General features: G+C 44.8%; 2 protein-coding genes across 2 annotated transcripts in view; one reads left to right on the top strand and one right to left on the bottom strand.

Moving 5' to 3' along the window:
- The window catches only part of LOC141106757 (uncharacterized), a 168,518-nt gene that overhangs the window by 22,940 nt on the left and 133,843 nt on the right, over positions 1–11,735 (top strand). The window lies entirely within an intron of this gene.
- LOC141104624 (uncharacterized) lies at positions 713–7,166 on the bottom strand. Its single transcript, XM_073594278.1, has 7 exons — positions 7,097–7,166; positions 6,616–6,674; positions 6,394–6,491; positions 6,186–6,288; positions 2,196–2,293; positions 1,969–2,080; positions 713–1,874 (listed from the first exon to the last, which is right to left on the bottom strand). The coding sequence occupies exons 2-7, from the start codon at positions 6,647–6,649 to the stop codon at positions 877–879; spliced, it is 1,443 nt and encodes a 480-aa protein (XP_073450379.1). The 5' UTR covers positions 6,650–6,674; positions 7,097–7,166; the 3' UTR covers positions 713–876.

The following is an 11,735-nucleotide window of genomic DNA, read 5'->3' on the forward strand; positions in this document are numbered from 1 at the left end:
GGCCAGTCACTTCACTGGGTATAAGTAAGGGTTTACAACTGCTTTAAGGTCAATATTGTTCTTTAGAATTGTATTTTTGTATTTGGCACACAAACCCCAAGTTCCTAGTACACCGCATTAGATATCACATGGGGCAAAATGAGGACAGGTCCACTTTAATCTGGGTATAATTAAAAATATACAGATTTAGTAGGCTACTATTGCTATTGGGTAGGAACACATCCTGCTCATCCATGGTTGAGTGCCACCCAAGAGCAGAGCTAGGACCAGGGAAAACTGTACTTGCCTTTCCTCAACTGCTCAGAATATGCCCCTTAAATGTCTTTGGTAATTTCACAGTAGACCATTGATGACTTTTTAGGATGCATCTGGACATTTTAAGCTTTTAAGCAAGCCCTGGAAGCCATGGAGAATCTCCTAGGGTACAATCCCTGGGACATACACCAAGTGAAGTATACTTTAACCTTCCATAGGCAAAGAAGAAGACTTCTGATCTCATGGCCATATAATGGCCCTAGAACATGGCATGAGCGACGATCTTCTCAGAACACCATGGATCTACAAGGAAGCGTCCAAGTGAATTGTTTAATGCATGATCACATCAAAAGAGTAGTGCAACGTTTCAGAGTCACGTAAGACCCCTTCGTCAGGCATGTGACGAAGGGGTCCTACGTGACTCCGAAACGTTGCACTACTCTTTGATGTGATCATGCATTAAACAATTCACTTGGAGGCTTCCTTGTTGATCCATGGTGTGATGGCAAACATTTTCCTTGTGACTTTTGAACCAGTTCCCAGCTGTTTGTTGCTGCAGCACCCGATCCCTTGAGAGCTTTCCCAGGAACGTGTGCGATGGGAATATGGAGTACGATCTTCTCAGAACAATACCTCCTTCTCCAGGCCATGCATGGTTTTATGGTAATCCAACAATGGCTTTGACTCAAAGCAGCTTCTGCATTGGCGGCACAGGAAGGGTTTCTGGACATGGATTTTCCTATGCTTAATAAGGTTCGATTTGACCGAAAAACATTTACCACACTCAGGACAAGGATAGGGCTTCTCCCCCGAGTGAAGCTTTTGATGGGCGATGAGATACGCTTTGTCCGGAAAACACTTCCCGCATTCTGTGCAGGCGTAAGGCCGCTCCCCTGTGTGCGTTCTCTGGTGGGTCACAAGGTTTGATTTCCACTTGAAGCTTTTTCCGCACTCAGTGCAGGCGTAAGGCTTCTCCCCCGTGTGAACCTTTTGGTGGCTGATAAAATACGACCTGTCTTTAAAGGACTTTCCACACTCAGAGCAAGAATAGGGCTTCTCTCCCGTATGAGTCCGCTGATGGGTAACGAGATGAGTCTTGTATATAAAAGATTTCCCACATTCTGAACATGAATACGGTTTCTCCCCCGTGTGGGTCTTGTGGTGCAAAATAAGGTTAGGCCTCCGGGTGAAACTTTTCCCACACTCGGAACATGAGTAAAGGTCCTGGCCCGTGTGAGTTTTCTGATGTTCGATGAGGTAACGTTTCCTGGAAAAGCTCTTCCTGCATTCGGAACAGGAGTAAGGCTTCTCTCCAGTGTGAATTCGAAGATGTACATTAAGATCGGCTCTCTTGTTAAAACACTTCCCGCACTCGGAACATGGTAACATGTCACCCCCTCCAGCGATGATTTGATGGGTGGTGGCCTCAGAGGGATCAGGAGAACTCCCTCTGTGTGTAGAGCGATCAAATGATAGGTCTAAACTGTGCCTTAAAGAATGGAGATTGGAGGTGATGGGGCTTCCTTCTGAAGAGCCAGATGTAGAGTCATCATCTTCAATCCCACCATCTGGAGATGAGACAAAATGGTCCTTCACACCGTACCTTCTGTATCTTCCATCTGGGGAAGGGGAGAGAAAAAGAGATTGTTGTAGTGACTGAACAAGTGAACAAGAATCTGGAACTTCTCTCTGGATTTAATGTTTATTACTCACCTGTACTGATCTCTGGAGGACTTTCCTCCTCCTTACATGGATCATCATCTCCCACATATGGTTCTTCTGCTTCTTCCTTCACTTCAACTTTAATATTGAGCAGACTTTCATCCTAAAGCAGAAATATATAGCCTATGATATAAAACTAACAAGTTACTCAAGAAGACTCAGCTGAGATCTTTTAAGTTTTAGTTAATGTATTATTTAAAAGCTGAAGACCCATCTACCTGATCCTCCTCAGGGATCTCCTGATCTTCCTGTGTGGAATCCCGGGAATACAGCGGACAGGGACAACTCTCTGGAGGATTTCTGTTCCTGGATCCATCTGTAGGAAACACACACACTGACTGAATACATTGTTTCTATGCCTTTATATTAGAGGATGTGTGTATCTAGGTGGATCCTCAATATTCACATAAGGTGTAATGGTCGCATTCGCAATACATGGCTATTATGGGGCATAGGTACAGGTGTAGATGAGAATACAAGGTGTGAAGTTCAGACAAATCAGTGTCTATAAACACTGTCATGGGATGTCTGGGCTGAAGAGAAAGGCATTGGAAGTACAGTGCTGTATTAAAGTGCACTTTAAATTTAAAGAGAACCAGTCACCAATGGCATCTGTTATAATCTGAATCTCCACTCTAAGGGCTTGTGTACACTTGCTTCAAAATGTGGCATTGGACAAGCTTTTTTTTTAAAGCACTCTGAATGCCAATAAAATGGTTACCTTACAGTCCTGTTCAAAAGCTGTGTTTGATTTGCTTAAAAAATTATACCCCATGTTGCTTTCTTGGTGCTTCAAAGCATCTCCAAAGCCTCCATAGAAGTCTATGACAATGCTCCTTAACAGCACCTGTAGCTTTTGAGGGGCTTTTATTCAGCATTAGCTTCGCTTTGTTTTGGAGGTATTGCAGGTGTGAGATATCCCAGGATGCACTGGGAAACCAACAAGTGAACCAGAAAGATGTAATCAGCAGTCACTTTCGGTTCATGTGTATATATTCTGGGAGTGTCTGGTGCAAATGTCACATCTGGTGTGCCGGGTGGAACAGCAGGAAGGTGAGTGGGGTCCAGACTGGAGCATAGCAACTAGCAGACGGCACACGTGATGTGCAACATGGAAACGATATAGAGGTGAGGGTGGACCAGAGATAGGACTGAGTGGCAGAGGATCAGCAGAACAGGGGGACCGGAGTGGGATAAATAGCAATATAGCGGGAGGTGAGCAAGGACCAGAGAGAAAGGAGGATCAGCAAACCAGAAGATCAGCAGAGCTGGGGGTTACTACTGAGTAGAGGGGATTAGCGGAGCTGGGGGTTACTACTGAATCGGGGATCAGCAGAGCTAGAGGTTACTACTGAGCAGGGGATCAACAGAGCTGGGGGTACTACTGAACAGGGCATCAGTAGAGCTGGGGGGTACTACTGAGTGAGGCATCAGCAGAGCTGGGGGTACTACTGAGCGAGGGTACTAATAAGCCGAAGATCTGCTGAACGAAGTTACCAATAAGCTGGGGCTCTGCTGATTTGGGGTACTACTCAGTGGGGCATCAGCAGAGCTAAGGGTACTACTGAGCTGGGGGTTCTGCTGGGCCCCTTTAAAACAAATAGAAAATCAAGACAAAAACAAGGCATTTTCTAAACTTCATTAAAGCTTCAAAAAAGCATCACAGAAGCATCAAAAACATATAAAAAAAGCATGTGGAAGTGGTAGGCGCTTTAATGTGTGTTAAAGTGGAAGCAAGTGTAAATGAGCAGGAAGAAATGACTAGACCAGGGTATCTCAACCAGGGGTCCATGGAACCCTAAAGTTCCTCCAGAGGTTGCTAGGGGTTCTTTGAGGAACGAGCAATTTCTGTCTCTCAGATAAGTTCCCACTGACACCATTCATCTTTTTAGCTATCTGTAAGGGGGTAATTCTTCCCCATGACCACAAGTGTAAGGAGCATTCTTCCCACGGACCATCACATTAATGTATCATGAGATGTAGATATTGTCATTTTTAGCAGGGGTTCCCCGAGGCTGGAACAATGTTTCAAGAGTTCCTCTGTGTTGAAAAGGTTGAGAAAGCCTGGGCTACACCATAAACCACCTTTTAAATGTTGCCTCCCCATCGTTCTTATACTCCCTACATACATTTTCTAATAAATCGTCATGTAAATACCTTTTTGCGTGACTGCAAAGCTCCGACCCAATCCCCTTTCTATGTGGCTAGTGGACCTGAACGCTCTTCTGGCCAACATTGCCTATAGAGCTATGGGCTCTGGTGGGATGATGTCCCTGCTCTATGGGATTACGAGATGTAGATCAGAGGGTCGATAATTCAGCAGCACTGTCAGCCCTCCACAGGACGCACAGACTAGCCAGAGCTTTGCGGTCATGTGACCACATAAGAAAACTTAAAAGAAAGGTATTCACATGGCGATTTATTATAAAACATAGGCAAGGGGTTATTAGGGAAATAGGGAGGTAATATTTAACAGGTGGGTTATTGTGTAGACTTTCCTTCCCCTTTAAATTTCTAATATAACAGCCTTAACCACTTGAGCTCCGGAAGATTTTACCCCCTTTACGACCAGGGTATTTTCTGCTATTCCGCACTGCTCTACTTTAACTGACAAGTGCGCGGCTATGCAACGCTGTACCCAAAACAAATGTATATCATTTTTTTTACATTCTTTCTTTTGGTGGTATTTGATCAGCACTGGGTTGTTTTTATTTTTTTGTGATATAAACGAAAAAAAAGACAGTATTAAAAAAACAAAAAAAACAAAAAAAAAACAAATCAATATTTTTTACTTTACACACACACACACACTGGAATTTATTTATTTTTTATACCAGTAATGGCAGTGATCTGCGACGAACTGGGGTTCCTCTTTAAGAAATACTCTAAGATGGTGTACAGAGACACGCCAGTGCTCGTGGTGGGGCATGTATGTGATGGGAAGAAATTACATGTCCCACCATGGGTTAGTGGGTTACTAGGAGACAGACGGCTACAACCAATGACTCAACCCATGGCCTGATTCATCTGCCAACCAGGAGATAACCAAGGCTGATAGCTGGATGTAAACAAACGGGCGGAGAGGCTGGCTAATGGCATTATTGAAATATGGCAAGGCTCATATTTGCTCAATAACAAGAATCACCTGGCTGGCAGCTTAATGGGATCGGGGATGCTTTGTTGGTTGCTACAATGTTGCACGGCCTACAGCGTTTTAGCAACCAATGACACTGTGCAGCCAACAGCATCAGAGTAACCAGAGACATCGCGGAGCCGACAGCATCATAACAACCAATGAAACTGTGGTGCCGACAACATCTTAGCAACCAGTGATACTGTAGAGCCAACAACATCCTAGCAACCTATGACACTGTGCGGCCAACAGCATCATAGCAACCAATAACACTGTGGAGCTGTTAGCATCATAGCAACCAGTGACACTGTGGTGCCGACAGCATCCTAGCAACAATGACACTGTGGACCTGACAGCATCCTAGCAACAATGACACTATGGAGCCGACAGCATCCTAGCAACAATGACACTGTGGAGCCGACAGCATCCTAGCAACAATGACACTGTGGAGCCGACAGCATCCTAGCAACAATGACACTGTGGAGCCAACAGCATCCTAGCAACAATGACACTGTGGAGCTGACAGCATCCTAGCAACAATGACACTGTGGAGCCAACAGCATCCTAGCAACAATGACACCGTGCAGCCAACAGCATTCTAGAAACCAATGACACTGTGGAGCCAACAGCATTCAAGCAACAAATGACACTGTGGAGCCAAAAGCATCATTGTAACCAATGGCACTGTGGATCCAACAGCATCATAGCAACCAGTGACACTGTGAAGCCAACAGCATCATAGCAACCAATGACACTGTGCAGCCAACAGCATCATAGCAACCAATGACATTGTGGAGCCAACAGCATCATAGTAACCAGTGACACTGTGGAGCCAACAGCATCATAGCAACCAATGACACTGTGCAGCCAACAGCATCATAGCAACCAATGACATTGTGGAGCCAACAGCATCATAGTAACCAGTGACACTGTGGAGCCAACAGCATCATAGTAACCAGTGACACTGTGCGGCCCATGGGGCTCAACATGCACTGAGGATGCAGTGTCCAGCATAGATCACCCACCATGCCATCAATTCATGTCCTTGTTTCTGGATTTAGTGTTTATTATTCACCTGTGCTGATCTCTGGAAAGATGTCCTCCTCCTTACACGGATCATCACCCATCATGGCTATCTCTTCTTCATCTTCAACTTTAACCACAGTTAAGCTGTCACTCTGAATAAGACACAAAATGCTTTAAATACTTCTGATCATCATCATTGCAAGAAAAGTCCAATCTGATACATCATGACTGTATCCGAGCACTTTTGTCCTATCTACCTGATCCTCCAGAGGGATCTCCTGATTTTCCTGTGTGGAGTCCTTGGAATACAGAGGACGGGGACATCTCTCTGGGGGATTCCTGTTACTGGATCCATCTGTAGGAAACACACACACTGACTGAATACATTGTTTCTATGTCTTTATATCAGAGGATGTGTGTATCTAGGGGGATCCTCAATACGCTTTGCTCCTTTAAAATAAATTAATGTCTCCTCTTACCCAGTGATGTGAGATGTGGCCAGTTATCCATCATGACATCAGATCTTCTGGTGGACAATCTGTAATGGTCAAGTCACAATAAGTTAACAGTCAACACGTAGCAGTTCCTGCCTCCTCCAGTAGGGGGTGGTGCTCAGCTAGATACAGTCTTTGCGGGGGGCACAACTGTCAGTGCATTGAATGCTACTATTGGTCATGGAAGGGCAGAATGTGGGACCCCTAATGTAGTTAGGTCAGATCATTTAGCTGTGGAGTGGAGGTGGAGCTATCACACTAAGTGCCACAAGTAGGGTACATACCCTTTAAGTGTGATATTTAAATATTTATCTCACTATAGACCCCAATATCACTAAAAAAGACTAATTCCCCCACTGCAGAGCCTTCTGATTCCTGACTGTGTGCTGTATAGAGGACATGTGACTCCCATTACCCAATTCTGTCCACAAGGAGTACTGGGACCCCTTTGACAGCATATAATTACCTTCTCCAGGCTTAGATTCCCCACTAAAAGCATTCTAACACAGCTGAAGCTCCTCCCTGTCTTCTCTAATGGACCACAACAAAATGGCCGCTAAACCCAGATTCTCAGATTAACCATTTCACCGTTTTTTATTCATATTTTATTTTAGCACAGCTACTCTAGGATGGCGCTAGATATCATTTCACAAAATTGCTCTCTTCTGCTAAAATTCATTAACCAATAAAAAACCCATATAACGGCGTGTCCCACAAGAAAATCGCCGCCGAGTTTCTTGACCGAGGGTACATTGGTTAGCAATGCGCTCAGGCGTGTTTGAACCTGCTTTGACCAGTAGAGGTCGCCACGCTGCAATAAACAACGGCTCTCTGTTTTAGAAAGATTGTTCAGACATGCGCTCGGCTCGACGTCACCATGGCAACCAGGAAGTAGCTGTGCGCCGTGGAACGCACACAGCGGAAGTGGATAAGTCACGGGGCGGAAGTTGGGTGTTTCTGGTGCTGGAATTGCTTGTATGGATTTTATATTATTATTATTATATGTATATCATTTTGTGAAGAAGGTAGGGTACCATTCCTGATAATATGAATAAAATAAACTATAAGCAGTGTGACTATGGGGTCCAGCAACATAGCCACAATGGGACCCCCCCTCTCCCCCACATTGTCATTGGTGGGTAGGTCTGTGGTGGGCTCAACTAGTAGAGGGTCCCCAGAGTGGGCCCCTTCATGTATAAAGATTATGGAGGAAGATAAGGAGCTCCGTTCTTCAATGGGCTTGTTTACACGACCGGCAGCCCTTACCACTACTCTGAAAAGCTTTCTGTGGTGGATCTCTACTCCTTCGAGGCATTTGAGGCAGTGTTTCAACACCCTCACCACCTGTTTTAACCCTAAACAATGCTGCACTACCACTTACATGGTTGTTGCGACGTCGCTCCATTCATACGAATGGGTTGTTTGAAGGCGATAGTGCCCACCGAAGGCAACAAGCCGTTTCATTTGTGCTGCAGCATTTGTACAACCCTGAGCTTCTGCATAGTGCATACCCTTGTTTAGGGGGAGGTAAAACCTCAGCTCAGCTATCTGTCTTTACCACCCTCTGGGCCCTTAGAAACAACATCCAAATGGAGAACAATGACCACACTATTAAAGCTATATTTTGACTTCCCCGATTCCTCCTTCATCAACATGATACAGACTTTTTCTTAAACCTTTTTTTGTTTAAATTACAAATCTTATTTTGGAGTCTGTGATGTCATCACTGGGTCTCTGTGCTTCTCTCTGCAGGCCGATCATGGCTGGTGGTAGGGGCTGGTAGGATGCTGTACAGTAGGGTTGCGACCTGTCCGGGTTTGACCCGGACAGTCCGGGATTTGAATGCTGTGCCCGGGTTTCCCTCTGCCTCAGACCCGGACACCAGGGCTGCCGACAGTGGGTCCAAACACATAGGGGGACCTGGACAGTAAGGGGATCAGAGCGGCGGGGCAGGGGACAATTACAGAGGAGACAAACAGAGAGAGAGAGGCGCCAGGTAGCCCCTTGGTGCAGTAGTTTTCCTTTAATTAAAGGTTTAAAAACAAACAATCTGCATTGCACTCACATATGTCAGAGAGGTCGGCATATCAGTCTAAGTACGCCATCAGCATTCTCCTGATCCACACTGCTCTGATCGCTGAATCACTGGAGGAAGCCAGTACAAAGATCGAGAGAGCTGCGGGGAACTCCAGTGACCTGTCAGATACCATGGGACACTGTGACCAATCAGAGTGTTTTTGAGGCTTAACCACGCCTCCATCAGAGGCTGACAGGTCACTGGAGTTCCCAGCGACTCTCTCTATGCTTGACTCACAGCGCATTAAAGCGAAGTTCCACACGTTTTATAGTTTATTAAATGTTAGCAGCTACAAAAAGTGTACACACTCACCTGTCACACAGTCCAGCAATGCAGCCACCCAAAGCCTCGCTCCTCTCCCCCTCTCCTCTCTGTGGCGCCGGCAAGTGCGGGCACCCGGCTGTGACAGCTTGCAGCTTCACAGCAGGGTGTGCACTGCTCGTGTCCCAGAAGATTGCAGGGAGGGAGGGGGAGAGGAGTCGCCTAGGTGGCGCGGCGAGGTGGGCATCTGTCAAATCTAGGTACCCACTCCTCAAAAATGACATGCTAAATATGGCATGTCAGTGGGGTTAAGACTCCTTAAAGGGGAAGTTCCATTTTTGGGTGGAACTCCGCTTTAACTACCACGGGACCATTGTGTAAAGTCCTTGTGCACAAGGATTATCATGGTCATGCCGTTCAAATTTTTTCCTCTTTGATCTATTTGTGTACAGTGTTGTGTCATGAAAAGCATCTGGGGTACTATTTTAGCCGAAGAAAAAAGAAAAACTGCGCTAAGGTGTACCGAAATATTGTGTTATAGCATAAATAAGTAAAATTAAAACAATTGGCGTATATGTGAAAAAAGCAGCGATTCTCCTGCACAACAAAAACAGTAAAAAATATATAGATAATAATAGAATCGCGCTACAGCATTGGCTCAATAATAACGCATAGTCAATTGATGATATTATCCCTAAACCATAAACAAATATAGCATGAACAAATACCCACAAATGGTATATTCTCAAATTATGAAATTTAAAATTAATAAATGCAAAAATGTGTAATAAAGTGTCCAAACATGTAATCAAACACCCGTGAAAAAATACATGAAAAAATGAAAGAAAACTGCCACATTAAAAAAGTCCATCAGTATGAGATACATATGAAATCTGTCATGACGTGGAAAATGTTGTGTGCAGTCCACCACCAGTGATAAAATTGGCCGCTTACCAGAGCCCCATGATCCCCCACTACAGAGGATCAGGGGAAGCTTGTGTAAAATTAGCCCTCCGGAGCTGAATAGATGGACTCAAATACAGGAATCGTAGGTGGTCAAAGACATCCAAGGACACCAAATGTATTTAAAGAAACTCAGTTCCCATCGTATCTCCCCCACTGGTCCCAGCTCGTTTTCACAAAGCTGACATGTTGCTGAGAAGCATAGTACAGGCAGATCACTGTCACATGAGGGGTGCACATGCACATAGTAGCCAGAGGTGGCAGTAAAGAGCTTGATGTCTGAATCAATGACACGAGATTCAGACATCAAGCTCTTTACTGCCACCTCTGGCTACTATGTGCATGTGCACCCCTCATGTGACAGTGATCTGCCTGTACTATGCTTCTTAGCAATATGTCAGCTTTGTGAAAACGAGCTGGGACCAGTGGGGGAGATACGATGGGATCTGAGTTTCTTTAAATCCATTTGGTGTCCTTGGATGTCTTTGACCACCTACGATTCCTGTATCCGAGTCCATCTATTCAGCTCCGGAGGGCTAATTTTACACAAGCTTCCCCTGATCCTCTGTAGTGGGGGATCATGGGGCTCTGGTAAGCGGCCAGTTTTATCACTGGTGGTGGACTGCACACAACATTTTCCACGTCATGACAGATTTCATATGTATCTCATACTGATGGACTTTTTTAATGTGGCAGTTTTCTTTCATTTTTTCATGTATTTTTTCACGGGTGTTTGATTACATGTTTGGACACTTTATTACACATTTTTGCATTTATTAATTTTAAATTTCTTAATTTTAGAATATACCATTTGTGGGTATTTGTTCATTCTATATTTGTTTATGGTTTAGGGATAATATCATCAATTGACTATACATTATTGAACCAATGCTGTAGCACGATTCTATTATTATCTATACTATTTTAGTCCTCATTCACACAGGGGTGGGTGACAATGTATACATCTTCACTATTATTAACACGAATACAATGACAGACCTTAATAATATCAGTGCAGCCATCTTTGCATTAGTCAACATGTGTTTGTGCTGACAGTAACAAATATAGATACATTAACAGCCAATGTAAGTGCATGGGGATACAACGGCTGCACAAACGCAGCGGCCCATCCCAATTTGAAGATGTTGGCATTGGCAATCATTAATGTATCCACCTTCATCATCGTCAGACACAAAAACGTTGACAAGTAAATTGACGATCGTCAATGTATCCATCTTGGTCATTGTAAACAGGAGCATGTGTTGACAATGACGAACATCAGCGTCATTCCCAATGTTTTCATGCTCACGATGACCAAGATGGATACATCGACAATTGTCAACATCAACGTCATTCTCAGCTTTTTCTTGCTCATGACAATGAAGATGGTTACATTGACAAAAGTCACCATCAACATCATGCTCAACATTTTCACGATGACAAAGATTGTTACATTGACAATTGTCACCATTAACCGCTTGCAGACTGGCTCACGTCGATATACGTTGGCAGAAGGGCACGTACAGGCATTCTAACGTACCTGTACGTTGCCCTTTAAGAAGTGGTTTGCAGGCACACGCCTGCTGTGAGCTCCCTGAGTGTGATCGAGTCCGCGGGCATCCCCGCGATCGTCTCACGGAGAGGAAGAATGGGGAAATGCTGCTGTAAACAAGCATTTCCCCGTTCTGCCTAGTGACAGGACACTGATCACCGCTCCCTGGAATCGGGAGCGGTGATCAGTGTCGTGTCACACGTAGCCCCTCCCCCCCACAGTTAGAACCACTCCCTAGGACACACTTAACCC

Source organism: Aquarana catesbeiana, linkage group LG08 (genome assembly GCF_042186555.1).
Source record: "Aquarana catesbeiana isolate 2022-GZ linkage group LG08, ASM4218655v1, whole genome shotgun sequence".
In the NCBI taxonomy this organism is placed as follows: Eukaryota; Metazoa; Chordata; class Amphibia; order Anura; family Ranidae; genus Aquarana; species Aquarana catesbeiana.